General features: G+C 47.0%; 1 protein-coding gene across 1 annotated transcript in view; it reads left to right on the top strand.

The window, feature by feature from the left end:
• LOC118159710 (E3 ubiquitin-protein ligase KCMF1-like) overlaps window positions 1–21,190 on the top strand; it is a 94,999-nt gene that overhangs the window by 46,503 nt on the left and 27,306 nt on the right. Inside the window, exon 2 of the mRNA XM_035314273.1 lies at window positions 4,556–4,723. Within this exon, the coding sequence (XP_035170164.1) occupies window positions 4,556–4,723 (168 nt within the window). The remainder of the gene's footprint in view (window positions 1–4,555; window positions 4,724–21,190) is intronic.

Raw genomic sequence — 21,190 nt, 5'->3', positions numbered from 1 at the left:
TCCTCAAGTCTCCTCTGGCTCTTTCCGCCAGAGGCTCTGGCTAGGGCCATTCACCCTGGCTGCGGTGTAGAGTACATTTTTTTTTACATTTTGTCCTGCCCAGACTGGCCCAAGGACTACTGTTTAATTTGTTCAAAGGCTTGTCGTTGTTCAGGGACCCATTTGAAATGGTTCTTCTTCTTCTGGGTCACTTGAAAGAGAAATCAGATTGTAATTTGGAATGTGCATTCTCAAAAAAACAACGATGCCTAAAAAAGTTTGTGTTTCCTTTTTTGCTAGTTGGTGGAGACATAGCTGTTACTTTATTGATCACAGCCATTGGGATCTGACTACGTCCATCTTGCCATTTTATTCCTAAAACTGGATCTTACGTGCAGGTCCTTTGACCTTACTTTGTTTTATGGCAAAGCCAGCGTTCAGAAGGATTTGGATTATTTTCTTCCCTTTCTCAAAAACTTATTCTGCTGTGTTGCCCCACACGATGATGTCATCAATGTACTGCAGGTGTTCAGGAGCTTCCCCCTGTTCAAGTGCAGACTGGATCAGTCCATGGCAAATGGTAGGGCTGTGTTTCCACCCCTGGGGCAGTTGATTTCACTGGTCATGAGTGGTGTTCCCCAGGGGTCGATGTTAGGGCCCATCATTAAGGGCCCCTTAATATCTTTATTGATGATTTGGATGAGGAAATTGAGTGCATCCTCAGTGAGTTTGCAGACAACACCAAGTTGCGGGGAAGTGTCAATTTCCCGGAGGGTAGGAAGGCCCTGCAGAGGGACCTGGACAGGTTGGATTGATGAGCAGAGGCCAATGGGATGAGGTTCAATGTGGCTAAGTGCCAGGTCCTGCACTTTGGCCACAAGAATCCCATTCAATGCTTCAGGATTGGGGCAGAGTGGCTGGAAAGCTGTGCAGAGGAAAAGGATCTGCGGGTTGATGCTTGCTTGAACATGAGCCAGCAGTGTGCCCAGGTGGCCAAGAAGGCCAATGGCATCCTGGCTTGTATCAGGAATAGTGTAGCCAGCAGGACCAGGGAGATGATTGTCCCCCTGTGAGAAATATCTCAATATATATTTTTTTAAGACGGTTGGTTGATAGCAAGCTGACTATGAGCCAGCAGTGTGCCCTGGCATCCAGGAGGGCCAACCGTATCCTGGGGTGCATCAAGCTCAGCAATGCTAGTCGGTCGAGGGAAGTGATTGTCCCGCTCTACTCTGCACTGGTGCGGTCTCACCTCGAGTACTGTGTGCAGTACTCGAGGGCACCACAGTACACACCACACTACTGGGCACCACAGTACAAAAAGGATGTGAAACTATTGGAAAGTGTTCAGAGAAGGGCTACTAAGATGGTGAAGGGCCTAGAGGGAAAGATGTACAAGGAACAGCTGTGGTCACTTGGCCTGTTCAGCCTGGAAAAGAGGAGGCTGAGGGGGAGACCTCATCACGGTCTACAGCTTCCTCACGAGGGGGAGCGGAGGGGCAGGCTCCAATCTATTCTCTCTGGTGACCAGTGATAGGACCCAAGGGAATGGAGTCAAGCTGCGACAGGGGAGGTTCAGGCTGGATATCAGGAAGAGGTTCTTACTGAGAGGGTTGCCGCGCACTGGAACAGGCTCCCCAGGGACGTAGTCACTGCGCCAAGCCTGTCGGAGTTTAAGAAGCATTTGGACTGTGCTCTTAATCATATGGTCTGAATTTTTGGGTAGACCTGTGTGGTGCCAGGAGTTGGACTCAATGATTCTTATGGGTCCCTTCCAACTCGGCATATTCTATGGTCATCTAGTACCAACCTTCTGCCATGGACAGGGCACCTTCCACTAGATCAGGTTGCTCAAAGCCCCATCCAACCTGGCCTTGAGCACCTCCAGGTATGGGGCATCTACAAATTCTCTGGGCAACCTGTTACAGTGCCTTTCCACCCTCAGAGTAAAGAATTTGTTCCTTATATCTAATCTAAACTTACCCTCTTTTACTTTAAAGCTATTACTCCTTGTCCTCTTACTATACTCCATGACAAAGAGTCCCTTCCCAGCTTTCCTGTAGGCCCCTTTTAGGTATTGGAAAGCCACTATAAGGTCTTCCTGGAGCCTTCTCTAGGCTGAAGAACTGCAACTCCTTCAGCCTATTTTCACAGGATAGGTGTTCCAGCCCTTCGATCATCTTTGGGGCCCTTCTCTGGACTCGTTCTAATATGTCCATGTCCTTCTTGTGCTGGGGGCCCCAGAGCTGGATGCAGTGGTCCAGGTGGGGTCTCACAAGAGCAGAGGGGGAGAATCACCTCCCTTGACCTGCTGGCCATGCTTCTTTTGATGCAGCCTAGGATACAGTTGGCTTTCTGGGCTGCAAGCACACATTGCTGGCTCATGTTGAGCTTCTCATCAACCAAGACCCTCAGGTCCTTTCATTGGGGCTGCTTTCAATCCATTTTCTGCCCAGCTTGTATTTGTGTTTAGGATTGCCTCAGCCCAGGTGCAGGACCTTGTACTTGGCCTTGTTGAACTTCATGAGGTTAGAACAGATCCGCTTCTCAAGCCTGTCAAGGTCCTTCTATGATGGCATCCTTTCCTTTCAGTATGTCGACCGTACCACACAGCTTGGTGTCATTGGCAAACCTGCTTGAGGTTTGCCAATGACACCTGCACTCAATGACAAACCTGCACTCAATCTCACTGTCCATGTCACCAACAAAGATGTTAAACAGCGCCGGTCCCATTGCTGACCCCTGAGGAACACCACTCATTACTGATCTCCACCTGGATATTGACCTGTTGACAGCAACTCTTTGAGTGAGAACATCCACCCAATTCCTTACCCACCAAGTGGTCCATCCTTCAAATCCATGTCTCTCCAATTTAGAGACAATGATGTTGTGTGGGACAGTGTCAAATGCTTTGCACAATCCAAGTAGATGATGGCAGTTGCTCTTCCCTTATCTGCCAATGCTGTAACCCCATCGTAGAAGGCCACTGGATTTGTCAGGCACAATCCGCCCTTAGTGAAGCCATGTTGGCTGTCACAAATCACCTTTTTATTTTCCATGTGCTGTATCATAGTTTCCAGGAGGATCTGCTCTGTGGTCTTGCTGGGCACAGAGGTGAGACTGACTGGCCTGTAGTTCCCCAGGTCTTCCTTTTTTCCCTTTTTAAAAATGGGGGTTGTTTCTCCTCTTCCAGTCAGTGGGAAGAGACAATAGAGAGCTGAAACAGTATAGAAAAAATTGCAAAGCCTTTAGAAGTTATGAAGCCTTTTCCTGACACAGGCAGTGTGACTGATTTGTAGTGCAAAGATTGAACCTCCCAAAAGGAAGAAGCTGAAGAGCTGATGCAATGTAACTTGCATACATCTTAATTTTCATGTTTACTTCAAAATAGAAGACCCTGATCTCAACTCCAAAACTGTATTGGAGAGGACCATGGTGGAGCGGGCTGTCCCCCCTGCAGCCTATAGAGTACCACAGTGGAGTAGATATCCACTCTGTAGCCTGTGGAGGAGCCCACGGTAGAGCAGGTGCTCTGGCAGGAACTGCCATGCATGGGGGACCCATATTGGAGCAGTCTGTTCCTGAAGGACTGCACCCCATGGCACAGACCCATATTGGAACAGTTCTTGAAGAACTGCAGTCTTTGGGAAGCCCATGTAGGATAAGTTTGGGAAGGACCGTGTCCTGCAGGAAGGACCCCACACTGGAGCAGGAGAAAAGACTAACCATGAAGGAGCAGCACATGACTAAGTGTTATGGACTGACCACAATCCCCATTCCCCTGTGCTGCTCAAGGAAGTGGAAGAAGAGGGTGGATGGGGGAGGAAGGTGTTTTTAGTTTGTTTTTAGTTCTCACGGCTCTAAGTCTATTATCAATAGGTAATAAATTACATCTCCTTTATGCTGAGTCTGTTTTGCTTGTGACAGTTGGTGAGTGATCTCCCTGTCCTTATCTCAACCCATGAGCTATTTTTATCATCTTTTATCCCTCTTTTCTTTTGAGGAGGAGGAGTGAGAGAGCAGTCTGGTGGTGCTGAGCTACCTACAGCTGCGAAAGCACCACACAGATATGTATGCGTTGTGAAGAGTGGTTGTGGCAGGCATTCTTCAGAATTTAAATGTTAGAATGTATAAAAAATAAACACAAAAGCCTGGGAGGGATGTTGTTATGTGGTGGTATGTGCTTATCTGTGGTTTGTGAGATGGTCTGCTGTGGGGAGTTTTGTTTGCTTGTTTTTGTAGAAACTTCCAGATCAACTGCTATACTGTTTAACCTTGAGAATGTTTTGAACCAAACTTCCAAACAAGGAAGAAGTGATTATAAAAGAATTTATAGCTTAACCAACTATCAGTTTGGGTGACTGACTATGTTTTTGATTTTACTTTAACTTTGGGTGACTGTTGACTTTTTTAAAAATAAAAATATGTTTAAAGTTGTCTTATTTTCATCAGCTACATAAAAGCTTTTTGGCTGAATTTCTTTTTGGTTGTTGTTGGGAGATGATAGCGACAAATCTGTATCATTAAAACAATGTAAAATTATTTTTTTTCCCGTATTTTTTTTTTTAATTCACAGGTGTCAGCTGTGATGCATGTTTAAAAGGAAATTTTCGAGGTCGCAGATACAAGTGTTTAATTTGCTACGATTATGATTTGTGTGCAACTTGTTATGAAAGTGGTGCAACAACAACGAGGCATACAACTGACCATCCCATGCAGTGCATACTAACAAGAGTAGATTTTGGTAAGTAATAGTTAATATTGGAACTGTTTGCCATAGTTATAAACATATTTGTTATAAACATATATGTTATAAACATATTTGTTTCATAGCTTAGGAACTTTTTTGTTCCCCAAATAACATGCTGAAAATTATAGCAAGTTTTTATCTCTTTAATTTAAAGGCTTGTTTTCTCTTTGGTTCTAGTAGGTGAAATCTGGTTTATTCTTTTGGGTTAGGTGCTTTGGCAGACATCGAATTATTGGACTGTTACATTTATCTTATAAAAGGATTACTCCTAAATTAACTTCAAATGCACACACATCCCATTATGCTGTACCAGAAAGTGCCATGGTGGAGAGAAATAGTGGTGAGAGTTTAGAGAATATGTTCTTTTCTGGTTGTATCTGGGGATGTAGCAGGGGTTGTAGGCTGTACTGAATGTGGAAGAATAGTGGCAAGGGCTAGCAAGTAGTCCTCTTAATTGCTGTTGTTGTATCCCCTATAACACCAGCATTGTAATTCAGGAGATACTTCCATAGCATATGTTTGCGTTAAGATGCTGTTGACATTGGACGCTTATTTCTTGTTATACCTGTTTTAAGCATCCACAAGACTATTGTTTTAACAAAAACTGTTTTTAGTGATTCAAACCATATTATTCAAGTTTTCAGCTCTTTTAGTCTTAAAAAAACTCCTTGGTCCTCTTATCTCCCAGACTAGAGTCTCAAAGTTCACCCTTCAAACCCTCTATTTACACAAATTGCTGGACCCTTCCTTTGCATGATACAAGAACTATGTACACTAATCGCTCTGTTTTTCTTAAATGGAAGGTTCATCATGCGGCCCTAGCAGTGTTCCATACTGACACGAATCTAACACATTTCACAATCCCCCATTTTCTTTTTTCATGGTATTGATTTGTGTCCCCTCCCCCCCCCCAATAGAGTCAATACTTGCTGAATTGGTACCAGTTTTGGATCTTCTTTTGTTTTTATTATCATCAGGGAATGGGTTTTCCCTTCATTTCTTTTTACAAGTTCATTCACAGCTTTTCCTTCATCATCAATCTCTGAACAGCAATTACTAAGGTTAAATTTTCCACAGACTCCTCCTTCTTGTGCTAGCAAATAATCTAAAGCTAAGCGATTTTGATACAAAGAAGTTCTCATCTTGGTATTTTGTTTTGCAATTAATCCGAGTGCATCTCCGGTTTTATTAACAACTATTTCTACTACAGCTTGCAACCTAATTATTCTATTAAGCATATCTATTGGGGTCCTATAGCCCCAGTATCTGTCTTCTGCCCACGTAGCTGGATCATAATAGGCTATGATTCTCTCAGGAGGCCATCGTTCACCTTGATTTGTTCCACCACAAACATAGCAATTAGTTACGTTCAGTGATTTAGCAATATTTTCAGCTAGATTTACAAATAGATTTTTAACAACTGTGGGGATTTCATATTTTACTCCTGTTTCCATTTCATGATAGAATGAGTTGAATAACAGTCTGTGTTGCACTGACTCTCTTGCCCTTTCTTTGATTTCAATTTTGGTAATTACACCCAGGCCTTGTCCTTTTCCATATATTTAAATGCCATTTTTTTTTTGGGGGGGGGGAAGCTTTTCCGTTTTAAATCTTGGCTTCTAATCCCATTCCCGCACATTGCTGAGGCCATCCCCAACTGGGATCCGTACTCCAACAACCACAACCCCAATTTGAGGGTCCACAGTAATGATAACTCCTGTCCCACGGATCATCTCTTATCCAATCAGTGTAACACGTAGAAGCCACTGTTCCACCCTTTCTAGGACAAATGTACTTGGGCTGGTTACTATAATATCTCCTCCAACTCAGGCTTCCACAATCAGTATATCACAGAATCACAAAATTTCTAAGTTGGAAGAGACCTCAAGATCATCAAGTCCAACCTCTGACCTAACACTAACAGTCCCCACTAAACCATATCCCTAAGCTCTACATCTAAACGTCTTTTAAAGACCTCCAGGGATGGTGACTCCACCACTTCCCTGGGCAGTGGTCTAACAACCCTTTTGGTAAAGAAGTTCTTCCTAACATCCAACCTAAAACTCCCCTGGCGCAACTTAAGCCCATTCCCCCTCGTCCTGTCACCAGGCACGTGGGAGAACAGACCAACCCCCACCTCGCTACAGCCTCCCTTGAGGTACCTGTAGAGAGCGATAAGGTCACCCCTGAGCCTCCTCTTCTCCAGGCTGAACAAGCCCAGCTCCCTCAGCCGCTCCTCATAAGACTTGTTCTCCAGGCCCCTCACCAGCTTCATAGCCCTTCTCTGGACTCGCTCAAGCACCTCCATGTCCTTCTTGTAGCGAGGGGCCCAAAACTGAACACAGTACTCGAGGTGCAGCCTCACCAGAGCCAAGTACAGGGGGACGATCACCTCTTTAGCCTTGCTGGCCACACTGTTTCTTATACAGGCCAGGTTGCTGTTGGCCTTCTTGGCCACCTGAGCACACTGCTGGCTCATATTCAGCCAACTATCAACCATCACTCCCAGGTCCTTCTCTGCCTGGCAGCTCTCCAACCACTCATCTCCCAGCCTGTAGCTCTGTTTGAGGTTGTTGTGCCCCAGGTGCAGGACCCGGCACTTGGCCTTGTTGAACTTCATGCAGTTGACCTCGGCCCATCAGTCCAGCCTCTCCAGATCCTCCTGCAGAGCCTTCCTACCCTCGAGCAGATCGACACACGTACCTAACTTGGTGTCATCTGCAAACTTACTGAGGGTGCACTCAATGCCCTCATCCAGATCATCAATGATGATATTGAAGAGGACCGGCCCCAGCACCGAGCCCTGGGGAACGCCACTAGTGACCGGCCTCCAACTGGATTTGACTCCATTTACCACGACTCTTTGGGCCCGGCTATCCAGCCAGTTTCTAACCCAACGAAGCATGCGCCAGTCCAAGCCAAGAGCAGCCAGTTTCTTGAGGAGAATGCTGTGGGAAACGGTGTCAAAAGCCTTGCTGAAGTCAAGGTAGACCACATCCACAGCCTTTCCCTCATCCACCCAGCGCGTCACTTTGTCATAGAAGATCAGGTTTGTCAAGCAGGACCTGCCCTTCATAAACCCATGTTGACTGGGCCTGATCGCCTGCTTGCCCTGCAAGTGCTGCGTGATGACTCTCAAGATAATCTGCTCCATGAGCTTCCCTGGCACTGAGATCAAACTGACAGGCCTGTAGTTTCCTGGGTCAGTCCTCTGGCCCTTCTTGTAGATGGGCGTCACATTTGCTAGCCGCCAGTCAACTGGGACCTCCCCCGATAGCCAGGACTGTTGATAAATGATGGTAAGCGGCTTGGCCAGCACCTCTGCCGGTTCTCTCAGTACCCTTGGGTGGATCCCATCCGGCCCCATCGACTTGTGCACATCCAAGTGCCGTACCAGGTCACCAACCATTTCTTCATGGATAGTGAGGGCCACATCTCTCTCCCCATCCCCTTCCACCAGTTCAGGGTACTGGGTATCCAGAGAACAACCGGTATTGCTGCTAAAGACTGAGGCAAAGAAGGCATTAAGCACCTCCACCTTTTCCTCATCTCTTGTAACTAAGTTTCCCCCCCGCAACCAGTAAAGGATGGAGATTCTCCTTAGTCCTCCTTTTTGTGTTGATGTATTTATAAAAACATTTTTCGTTATCTTTAACGGCGGTAGCCAGATTGAGCTCCAGATGAGCTTTGGCTTTTCTAATTTTGTCCCTGCACAGCCTCGCGATATCCTTATAGTCCTCCCTAGTGGCCTACCCACTTTTCCAAAGATTATAAACCCTCTTTTTTCTTCTAAGCTCAAGCCACAATTCTCTGTTCAGCCAGGCTGGTCTTCTTCCCCGCCAGCTCGTCTTTGGGCACGTGGGGACAGACCGTTCCTGCGCCATTAATATTTCCTTCTTGAAGAGCGCCCAGCCTTCCTGGACTCCTCTGCCCTTCAGAACCGCCTCCCAAGGGACTCTACCAACCAGTGTCCTCAGCAGCACAAAGTCAGCCCTCCGAAAGTCCAATACAGTGGTTTTACTGGTCCCCTTCCTGGCCTTGCCAAGAATAGAGAACTCCACCATTTCATGGTCACTCTGCCCAAGACAACTCCCGACAATCACATCCTCCACCAGTCCTTCTCTGTTTGTGAGGAGAAGGTCTAGCGGGGCGCCACCCCTGGTAGGCTCACTAACCAGCTGTGTCAGGAAGCTATCTTCCACGCTCTCCAGAAACCTCCTAGACTGCTTCCTCTGGGCTGTGTTGTGCTTCCAGGATATGTCAGGGAAGTTGAAGTCCCCCACGAGAACCAGCGCTGACGATTTCACAACTTCTGTCAGCTGCCTGTAGAACTCCTCATCCATCTCCTTGTCCTGGTTCGGCGGTCTGTAACAGACCCCGACCAGGACGCTAGCCTTGTTGGCCCCGCCGATCCTAACCCAAAGGGACTCGACTTTGTCATGCCCAGCCTCGAGTTCTACAACATCGAAACACTCTCTAATATAGAGAGCCACTCCACCACCCCTTCTGTGCTGCCTGTCCCTTCTGAAGAGTTTATAGCCAGTCATTGCAGCACTCCAGTCATGAGAGTGGTCCCACCACGTCTCCGTGATGGCAACCAAGTCGTAGTCTGCCTGCTGCACAATGGCTTCCAGCTCCTCCTGTTTGTTACCCATGCTGCATGCATTGGTGTAGATGCACTTCAGCTGGGCCATTGCCTTATCCCCTGGCCTTGCTTTTGTTCCCCCTGGCACAGCTCCAACAATCCTTGCTTCAGCCCCATCCCCCTTCTTACCTAGTTTAAAGCCCTCTCAATGAGCCCTGCCAGCTCCTGGCCCAGGATCCGTTTTCCCCTAAAAGATAGTGACCCGCCTGCAGCCATCAGGCCGGGTGTCGAGTAAAGTGCCCCATGGTCGAAAAACCCAAGATTTCTGTGTTGGCACCAGCCCCTGAGCCACGTGTTTAACAGGGCTTTCCATGTCCTCTCTGTACCCCTCCCTGCCACCGTAGGGATGGACGTAAACACCACCTGCACTCCCGCTCCATCCACTAACCGTCCCAGTCCCCTAAAGTCTCGTTTAACAGCCCTCAGGCTTCTCTCTTCAACGTCATCACTACCTGCCTGGACTATCAAAAGAGGATAATAGTCAGAGGGGCGAACCAGGTTGGGAAGCTTCCTGGCAACGTCCCTGACCCTGGCCCCAGGGAGGCAGCAGACTTCCCTATGGGTAGGGTCAGGCCGACAAATAGGGCCCTCTGTTCCCCTGAGGAGAGAGTCTCCCACAACAATCACCCTTCTGTCTTTCTTGGTGGAGGCAGTCCTGAGGCAACCTCCTCGCCCTAGTCATCCTCCTGGGTACACTTGCTACCTCTTCCTCACCCACCAGTCTCTCAATCTCCAAGGCCTCAAACCTGTTGCGTAAGGGCACCTGGGAAGGTGGGGCCAGAAGGGGAGGGCATCACCTGCGATGTCAAGCAGGGACCTTTTTCCATTCCTCCTCAACTCCCAGATCCCCTCCCTCTGCCTGACGGCCACAGGGCAGGGAGTCCACCCCCATTTGGGGTGTCTCACCCCGGTACCTCTCCTTGAGGCCCTGCAGGGAGTCGCTCCACCAGTCTATCTCCCGCTCACACTCCCTGATATCCCTCAACCTCTCCACCTCCTCCTTGAGCTCCGCCACCACACGGACCAGGTCATCCACCTGCTCACACCTCACACACACAGTTTCTCTACCTCCCGCCGATGGCAGCAACAGGCTCAGACACTCCCTGCATCCGGTGACCTGAACCGCTGCACTTTTTAACGGGTAGTCGGTCTGGGTGCGTACCGACTTCCTGGAGAGCGCACCGTGCCTGGTGGAGACCATTATCGCCTCGCTAACGGCTGTCGTTGAGGAGGTGTTACGTATGGGCGGGGGAGAGCGCTCCGCCCTGCCTGCGCGAACTGCCGCGCGAACTGCCTCGCCACGCCCTTCTGACGCGCCCCGTCCTGGTCGCTGCGCTCCTGGTCACTCGCGCTCCCTAGGGGCAGCTTTTGAGCGGCTGGGGGAGGGGGCGCTGCTGGCTCCGCCTACGCCTCGTCAGCCTCCCTCACGAGGGCTGCCGGGTCCTGGCGGCTCCCTCGAGTAGACTCGATGCCGGAAAAATTAGCCCTGCCTGGCCCGATCCCCCGCTCCGCTGCAGAACGTGTCTGCCCCAGAGCCGATCGCCTCGGCAAATGGCCGAGGGGTCTTCATCTATAATATCACAGGCATCAAAGGTTATCGACACTGAGGTAGTCAGGGTGGTTACAACTTCACTTGTTCCAATTAATTTGCCTACTTTCGAATCTGTCTTCGTTTCTACCCAATATTGATAAGGGAGTTCTTTTGGATCATAGCATACGGTCCTGTCACCTTCTCTGCATAGAGCATACTGAGTTACGTTAAAAATGCAGCTTCCAATATTCTTTGTCACTTAAAAAAAAAGGTTTAAAAATAAAAGTACTGTATGTATGCATTATGCTACTTCCTTTATGGATTTAAAGCTCAGAACAGCTGAATATACTGATAAACAGCTACTTTCTCAGAACTCCCTTTGAGCAGAGAAGTCTCTCATTCATGTGTAATTCTCAAGTCACTGCTTGCTCTAAGCCTGTGTTGTAATGACTTGGAAATCTATGCTCTGAGAATTCAGAGTTTGGAAAGAATTTTTTGAATGATACACAAATATATTTTTGAAAATATTTTAATTTCTAGGTATTTCTTCTTAGGCTTCACTTTCTTTATTTTTACTTATTCATGAGATAAAATTGTGTGTGTACCAGTATATATTAATTCAATGTTACATTCACTCTTTGAGGTGAATGGCTTAAACTTGACCCTTGGTGACAGTTATTCTTGTATATTGCATATGGGGTTAAATGGTAACATCGTAAATGTTATGTACGTGTTCTATAGGAAAAAGAGGATTGATGTATGCATGCTGTGGAGCCATAAGTTAACATTAAATGCCAAAAGCTTGAAAGTAATACAATGGGAAAACTTACTGAAAGTCATTTAACTTCTTAAGTTGTTCCAACCAATCTTGTGAACAATCTGTGCATCTAAAAAACTTCTTAGAATAATAGTATCATTTAGGTTGGAAAAGACTCTTAAGATCATCAAGTCCAGAACTAAGCCATGTCCAGAAGTGCTACATCCATATGTCTCTTAAATACCTCCAGGGATGGTGACTCCACTGCTTGCCTGGGCAGCCTGTTCCAGTGCTTGACTATGCTCTCCATGAACAAATTGTTCCTAATATTCAATCTAAACCTCCCCTGGCGGAACTTGAGGCCGTTGCCTCATTTTCTACCTGGACAGCAACATCTTGCCATAGAGTAGCAGCCCAGATAGGTTTGCCTCTGCAGTGCCAGTTGCTCTGTTTCCATTGCTGCAGCCACCCCCACAGAGCGTTTGCCATCATCCATGAGTCAGTGTAGAGATACAGTACTGGCCATTTTTCTCTTTCAGTAATCTCTAGGGCTAGTTGTATGGCTTTTACTTCTGCATACTGACTTGACTCGCCTTCCCCTTCCATGGTCTCCACAACTTGTCATGTGGGACTCCACACAGCAGCTTTCCATTTCTGATGGCTCCCTACCATGTGACAGGATCTGTCAGTGAACAACACATACTGCTTTCTGTCTTCTGGCAACTCATTGTATGGTGGTGCCTCTTCAGCACGGGTTACCTCTTCTGTCGGCACTCCGAAATCTCTGTCCACTGTGTAATTAACGCTACCCACTTACTCCACGTAGCGTCAGTCGCATGGTGTGTAGTGGGGATTTTCCCTTTGAACATCCAATGTAACACAGGTAGCTGTGGTGCCAAGAGGAGCTGTGCTTCTGTACCAACAACTTCTGAAGCAGCTCAAACACCCTCATATGCTGTTAGTATCTCCTTTTCAGTTGGAGTGTAATTGGCTTCTGATCCTCGATAGCCCCGGCTCCAGAAACCTAGAGGTCAATGTTTTGTATGATGTTTTGCACAGCTGGTCCTGTATGGACAGGCCCAAGGGCTAATGCACGAGTTATTTCAAAGGCCTGTTGTTGCTCGGGGCCCCACTCAAAATAGTTTCTCTTTCAAGTCACTCGATATAGAGGACTCACAAGCTGGCTATAGCCTGGAACATGCATTTGCCGGAATCCCACAAGGCCTAGGAAAGCTTGTGTTTCCTTTTTGCTAGTTGGTGGAGACATTGCCGTTATTTTGTTGATCACATCCATCGGAATATGGCGACGTCCATCCTGCCATTTTCCCCCCAGGTACTAGATTTCCTGTGCAGGTCCCTTGACCTTACTCTGTTTAATGGCAAAACCAGCTTTCAGGAGAGTTTGGATTACTTTTTTCCCTTTCTCAAAAACTTCTTCTGCTGTGTCGCCCCACACAAGGATGTCATCAATGTACTGCAGGTGTTCAGGAGCTCCCCCTTGTTCCAGTGCAGACTGGATCAGTCCATGGCAAATAGTAGGGCTGTGTTTCCACCCCTGGGGCAGTTGATTCCAGGTTGCAAAACAGTGAAATGCCTTGTTTATTTTTACTAGAGGATTATCTGGAGTCTGCTTAATTCTGTGTGTGGTCTCAAGGGGGCTTTGGCTCTGTAGGTCTTTCATAATAGTTACATTTGGAATTATTGCCCCCAGGGTGCAAGCTCCCCTCCAACCTAGTTGCAACACAATTCCTGGCTTTATTGCCACATAGCCAGTACGACCCCTTGCCATTTGGGACAGGCCGTCTGGTTACAGGATTCTCCTGTTGTATCTGGTGTGCATTATGTATATTAGCATCCCCGTAGCTACCATGTTTGGTACAGTGTGGATTATTCCCTACTTCATGGATAATATTTCCACACTCAGGGTCAGTATTATTGCCCCTGAGTTTCTATCAATGTTGTTTAAAAGACACCTTTGATAACACGTTATATTGTAGCCAGGATTATATGTAGGGAGCTCAACTTCAAAATCTATTCCTTCCCGGGACTGAGTATGATCCGTTGTTTTTAGAAATCTAAAGAATCCAGACACAGTTGCTGCTGGTAACAGAATAGCAATCAGGGACAAGGCCTTTTCAGTGTTTCTAGGCATTTGGGAGCAAATCCAACCATTATTTTGATATAGAACTCGAGAGATGTTCTGGATTATTTGGAAATGCTGATTTTCCCCTCATCCTATCACTAATCAATTGAGGAGTACCTGGAATGGTCCATCCCACTCAGGTTGTAGCTTCGATTCCCTCCATGTCTGTATCAGAACCTAATCTCCTGCTCAGAATGGATGGATTGGGGCTTCCAAGGGTGGGGTTTGTGCTAACAATCCACAGGTCCTGAGAGATGACAAAGAGGACGACAGCCCAAGTATATAGTTCTTAAGAAAAGCATCTTTTGTCTCAAATTGAGGTAATTCATTCCCTTTGTCCAGGTACAGCAATCCAAATAATATTTCATATGGTGAAACTCCCACATCTTTTCTTGGCGCAGTTTGAATTCGGGAGAAGTGCCACTTCGTTCAGGGGAGCCGATTTTCAAGAACTTCGTCAATTGCTTCTTTACTGTCTGATCCACTCCACCCTTCCAGAAGAGGAAGGGTGCCAAGGAGCATGAAATTCCCGCTTAATTCCTAGAGTCCGCATTAGCCCTTGCAATAGTTGTGACTTCCTTCATCAGAGTCAATGTTTTCAACGATTCCATACCTGGGAATTATCTGTTCTAGAATTTCCTTAGCTACCACGCTCGCAGTAGCAGATACTGAATGGAAAGCTTCCACCCACCCTGACAAATGATTGACCAAGACTAATAAGTATTTAAATCTACCTACTCTAGGGAGTTCTGTAAAATCTACCTGTACATTTTGGAAGGGTTGAATTCCTGGTTCTCGCCCCCCTTTGGGCTGACTGCGGATAATTTTCCTATTTACCTTTTGACATACTACACAACTCCTGCATACTTGTTCAGCCAAAGTATATATATTACCACACATACGTATTTCCATAGCCCAGTGTCACACATTGCTTGAATTCCCCAATGACTCTCTTGATGTAAACCAGTTAGTATTTGCCTCATTAGCACTTTATTCAGCATTTCTCTCCCATTAGAGAGTATCTATTTTCCTTTGGACTTCATGGCTCCTAATTCCTTAAAAACCTCTTTCTCTTAAAACTTTTTAGTTCTTTTTAGTTTTGGGTAGGGGTAGCTAAACAATTCCCTGAGTCCTCTCTGGATTTATTCTTCATTTTCCCTCAGACACTAGATGCCTTAAATACTTATCTTTCTACATACTGCAATTTATTTTCCAATACTTTTAAGACCTGTTTTCCCAGAAAGTTGAATAGCTTGTTAGTGGCTTCCTTCACAACTGTTTTCTCCTGTCCGGACAATAAAAGATCATCCACATATTGTAACAGTAACACCTCCTCGGGAGGTTGGAATTGTTCCAAAATCTGTTCTAGACCTTGCCCAAATAAATTGGTGGCCCTGTAAACCCCTTAGGTAAAACTGTCCATCTGTATTGTTGCTTCTGCCTTGTTTCAGGATCTTTCCACTCAAAGGCGAATATATCTTTGCTCTCAGGGTCTGAGAGCACCCCATTAATAACACCATTATTCCAGTCTAGCAATTTACTGTTCAAATGCCCAATTTCATCATAAAATCCCTTCCCAACAAGTTAGTCCCTGCCTTGGGTACGTACAATAATTGCCCAGTGACCATTTTATCCCTAGTCTCAGCCTGGTGTCCCCTAAAAGTAGCACTGTTATCTCAATCCCTTCTACCCCCGTCACCTTTAGGGTTTCATTAGTTAATTTAAGCCCTGATACTTTACAGGCCAGCAATGACCTAGCTGCCCTAGTGTATTGGGTTTACGTGGCAAGGTTCTGGTAGCGGGGGGGCTGCAGTGGCAGCCCCTGTGAGAAGAATCCAGCAGCTGCCCTATGTTAGATAAGGGCCAGTTTCATCTGGCTCCAAAGGGGACCGCTGCTGCACAGAGTCGAGCCGTGAGCAACGCTGTTTGTGCTTCTGTGAGAGCACATCCAAGAGAAGAAGAAAAAACAACAACATCAACAACAAAAAAAACCACCCTGCAGCAGAACAGCAGCTGGGAGAATGAGAAGTGAGAAACCTCCCTGCAGACACCAAGGTTAGTGCAGGAGGGGGAGGAGGCACTCTAGGTGCCAGAGACGAAGCCCCCCTGTGGCCTGTGCGAAAGAGTCCATGCAGGAGCAGGTGTTTGGGGGAGAGGGGGGGTGTCCCCAGGGGGTCCCAAGCTGGACCAACCCGCTCCTGACAGATAGACCCCGCGGCACAGACCCACACCTGGAGCAGCTCCCAAAAAGCTGCTGCCCGTGGAGAAACCCACACAGGACCAGCCCAGGAAGGTCGATGGACCCCACGCCAGAGCAGGGGAGAGAGCGACCGTGAAGGAGTGGTGGAAACGAAGTACCATAGACCAACCACAGCCTCCACTCCCACCCCCCCTGTGCCACTCAGGGCAGGGAAGAGGTGGAAGAGAGTGGATGGGGGAAGGTGCCCCCAGCTTGTTTATTTGTTTCTCACCGCTCCAGCCTGTCAGCAATAGGTAATAAGTTTTATTAATCTTTCTATGCTAAGTCTGTTTTGCCTGCGATGATGATTGTAGAGTGATCCCCGTGTCCTTATCTCAACCCTTGAGCCCTTTTTCCTTTATCAGGGGCTCTCAGTGGGACTAGCTTTCTGAGAAGCCCTGACTTCCCTATTCTGAATTTATAACAGCAGTTTCTCCTCCTTCTTCCACTGCGGATATTCCTATTTGAAGTGCCTGGCCATTAGTTTTGCTCTGCTTTTCCTTCTCATCTCCCCTCCTGACATACACCGTCAAGGCCTCCTGCAGGAGGGCCTCCAGTGACTGTTAACTCCATCCTCCCACCTTCTGGAGCTTTTCCTGTGTATCTGGCCAGGCTTTAATCACAAAATGAACTTTCAAGAGCCCTTGGGTCCTCAGGATTCATCCCCGACTTTCTCATTCTGACCTCAAGTCTCTCATATGATTTCTGTGTTGTGGGTTATTATTATCCCAGTTGGATAAGCAGATATTTCTGCTCTACCAGTCCGAAGGAAGTTAGTTTTTCCCATTCTTGCATAGCTGCCTGCCAAATCATTCCCCTCCTAAACATTCTCCTCCAGTGAATAACATACTCAAGATTGACATTCCCCCCCCCCCCCCGTGTTGTGATTTAACCTGGCTGGCAGCTAAACACCACATAGCCGTTCGCTCACCCTCCCCCCTCCCTCTCTGGGATGGGGGAGAGAAATGGGAAAATGAAGCCTGTGAGTTGAGATAAAGACAGTTTATTAAGATAGAAAATAATAATAATATGTACAAAGAAGTGATGCGCAATGCAATTGCTCACCACCCGCTGACCAATGCTCAGCCCAGCCCCGAGCAGCCGGCCCGCCACCCAGGCTAACCACTCCTATATATTGTTCAGCATGACGTCAGATGGTATGGAATACCCCTTTGGCCAGTTTGGGTCAGCTGTCCTGGGTCTGTCCCCTCCCAGCTCTTGCTGCACCCCCAGCCTGCCCGCTAGCAGGACAGAGCAAGAAGCTGAAAAGTCCTTGGCTTAGTGTAAGCATTGCTCTGCAGCAATTAAAACATCAGCATGTTATCAGCACTCTTCTCATCCTAATCCAAAACATCGCACCCTACCAGCTACTAGGAGGAGAAATAACTCTGTCCTAACTGAAACCAGGACACCCCGGAATACAAATTAGGCTTTAGAAATGGATTTGACTGTTCTGCTAGTCCTATAGGGTCCTCAATTAAAAACTTTGTTTCTTTCTTAAAACTCCTAACCTCTCTGCTGGTAAGGGGGGAGTTCACATAACCTATTTGTCCTTGTCCCACTGAAACCTCCCTAAGAGGATACAGTGTTAGTTAGTACTGTTAGTATCAGGGAAGGCGAAATTCTCTTCTACATTGTTCTAATTCTTACCAGAGCCTAGAGTGTGCTCCTTTTCCAGGGACAGCGTCAATTGCAGTCCCTGTCTCCCTTCCTTGAGCAGCTGCTGCTACCTTTGGTGCAATATTAGGATTATAGCCACTTTCGGAAAACGGACTCCACAATCAGTAAGATTGTGAAGTAGGTATGTTTATTCAGCACTGGGCAGCACTGTCCCACCAAAGTCGTGCGCATGTGACGCAGCTACTTGCCATGGCTATATGTAGTAGAGTTACATATGCATGAAGTTTCACAATGTGCCTATACATATTCATAACCTGTCTTCGCTTCATATTAAAATTAGTTCAAGAAGTCATTTCCATAAGCTCCTCCCGTCTGCGCTTGCGCAGTGTCTCCTGGTAGTTGTCCCAGGGGGTCGTGGGGATGAAGGTTGGTGACTCTTCCTCGTCAACGCTAGTTGACCTCTTGTCTTTGCGCAGACTCAGTTGCTCCTTGGCTCTTGTTTATCTGCAGGACCAGTTTCTGCCAGTTCCTTAAGATCGGCTCACATTCTTATCAAGGGACTAACCTTGGTAAGGGGCCCAAGGCTTCTTGCTTTAATTAATTTGCACAGTGAACCATAGTTAGCAAAGACATTAAGCAGCATCCACTAGTTTGATGCTGTCAGCGCTCTATCTCTATTTGCTAAGATTCTCCTAACTCCCTCTCTCAATAGGGAGCATAACTTGATTCCTCCTCTGAAAAAGGAGTCTTAATTGTTTACATATAAATTTAAAGCCTGAATTTTCATCAGACCTATATTTTGGCTAAAATACTGAAGTTCCTTTTATTTTTTATTTTTTTTAGGCCAGACAATTACACAATATCTAGTCTTTTTTTTGGGGGTGGGGGGCGTGTTTTTCCAATTCCTTATCATTCTTCCCAAAGGACTATCTTTAGGCACAGTTCCGGCGTCTCCATCCCCATTCTGCTTATGCTTGGAGCCCTTATTCCCCATCTCTTCCTGATATGCTGCTGTGGACTTTACCGTCCATAGGGGTACCAGACACCTGTACCTAGGATAAGGCGAGAGGTGGTTTGTATTGCCGAACACTTTACTGTGCCTGGGGTACTGAAAACTTAAAGGCTCCCTATTCCCCGAGACTTTCTTTCGCCCTTCTATCTTTCACTTCGTCCATTACTGGTTGCGCCCCTCACAGGACTACGGAACTGCGGATCAGGACTACACATTTACTTTGCACTAAAAGTGCATCTCATTCACACTCCACACAGGAGTCTCCCCAACCCCCTCAAGGCAATACAGTAAAGCTTGTCTTACCTTGGTCCATGCACAGAATTGCAGTATCCGGGTCATCAGCAATTATACCTGTGCCTGTGCTATGCCTGTGCTGTGCCTGTGTTATGCCTCCCTTCTCCCCAGTGCTTCACAGAGCCTGTCTTCAGATTAACAGTCTCAGTTCTTTGTCAGCCATCCCGAGACAACCCACCACCCCCGTCAGGACCGCTGACGTGGGGTGCACCTTCCTATCTGTGGTGGCAAGAACTCATTGGTAAGCGACAAGATCCCAGACGAGCCCCCAAATTGTGAGAAATATCTCAATATTTTTTTCAGACAGGGTCTTCTTTAAAGCTATTTTTGTTTTTACTGATTTCATATTGCTCATCCTGTTTTTCTTAGCTATCCTCCTTATTTTGGGACACTGGGACCTTCCTCTTATCTTCTTAACATACTCCCCACTGCTATGCAACTGTCATGCCTGCACAATCACTTTTGAATATGCAAGGTTAGTGGAATTTTCCACTGCAAAAACGCAACTTTGTTTCTCACACCCCTGTACTCAGCTCTGGTGAGGCCGTACCTTGAGTACTGTATTCAGATTTGAGCCCCTCGCTACAAGAAAGGCATCGAGGCCCTGGAGCATGTCCAGAGAAGGGCTATGAAGCTGGTGAAGAGCCTGGAACACAAGTCCTATGAGGAGCAGCTGAAGGAACTGGGGTTGTTTAGTCTGGAGAAGAGGAGAGAAGAGAGGAGAGGAGAGGAGAGGAGAGGAGAGGAGAGGAGAGGAGAGGAGAGAGAGTCTTGATGTTGTGGCAGCATTGCTCAGCAATAGGCAAAATATTGGTGCAAGACCAATGTTGTTCTAGCTACAAGTACAGAGCACAACACTATATGTATGGGCTGTTGCAGGGAAAGATACCTCCATCCCAGCCAGACCCAGTATAACAATGTAAGATCATAACTTAACATAGTGATGCTACAAGTTTTGTCATTTTCTAGATTCGTTCTTTACATTTTGTGAATTTTCAACAAAGAGATGGCCATTAGACGTTTTGCATTTGGATGCCATTCTCTAGTGACATTGTATTGTAATTCTGATTTGCACCACTTGATGTCAGTGATATATTATAGAATCATAGAATATCCCGAGTTGGAAGGGACCCTTAAGGATTATCGAGTCCAATTCCTGGCACCACACAGGTCTACCCAAAATTTTAGACTATGTGACCAAGTGCACAGTCTAATATCTTCTTAAATTCAGACAGGCTTGGTGCAGTGATTACTTCCCTGGGGAGCCTGTTCCAGTGCGCGACCACCCTCTCAGTGAAGAACCTCTTCCTGATGTCTAGCCTAAACCTCCCCTGCCTCAGCTTGACACAATTCCCGAAGGTCCTATCACTGGTGATTAAGGAGAATAGGTCGGCACCTGCCCCTCCGCTCCCCCTCATGAGGAAGCTGTAGATTGCAATGAGGTCTCCCCTCAGCCTCCTCTTCTCCAGGCTGAACAGGCCAAGTGACCTCAGCCGCTCCTCATATGTCTTCCCCCCTAGGCCCTTCACCATCTTTGTAGCCCTTCTCTGGACACTCTCCAATAGTTTTACGTCCTTTTTGTACTGTGGTGCCCAGAACTGCACACAGTACTCAAGGTGAGGCCGCACCAGCGCAGAGTAGAGCGGGACAATCACTTCCCTTGACCGACTAGCAATGCCTATTTTATGCCTGGAACACGAGATTCTGGGTTCTCAAATTTGGTATGCTCGTGTCTGCAGCTCTAACTTTAATATCTAAAGCCTAAATTCACGATTCTAGACACCTGCCATGGATTTCAGAAGGAGTTGTATGCTCTATACCTATGAAAATGTAGCGTACATGGGCCTGCAGTATTGCTATGTCTATATCTTTGTTCCAAGCTTGTGGTGGTTTTACTCGGGTGGGCGGCCGAGCTCCACCACAACCGCTCTCTCACTCCCCCTCCTCAAAGAGGAACAGGGAGAAAATACGATGAAAGGGGCTCAAGGGTTGAGATAAGTACGGGGAGATTGCACAGTAATTATCGTGACGGGCAAAACAGACTCAGCATAGGGAGATAGTAAGATTTATTGCTTATTACTAACAAGCTAGAGAAGTGAGAAACAAAGGAAAGAAACCAAAAGCACCTTCCCCCCATCCACCCTCTTCCACCTCCTCCCCCTGAGCGGCGCATGGGAACAGGGGAATGGGGGTTGTGGTCGGTCTGTAGCACTTCTCTGC

This window comes from Oxyura jamaicensis, unplaced genomic scaffold (assembly GCF_011077185.1).
Source record: "Oxyura jamaicensis isolate SHBP4307 breed ruddy duck unplaced genomic scaffold, BPBGC_Ojam_1.0 oxyUn_random_OJ71746, whole genome shotgun sequence".
Classification (NCBI taxonomy): domain Eukaryota; kingdom Metazoa; phylum Chordata; class Aves; order Anseriformes; family Anatidae; genus Oxyura; species Oxyura jamaicensis.
Note: the sequence above shows the minus strand (reverse complement) of the source record. Positions and strands in the feature narration are given on the sequence as shown.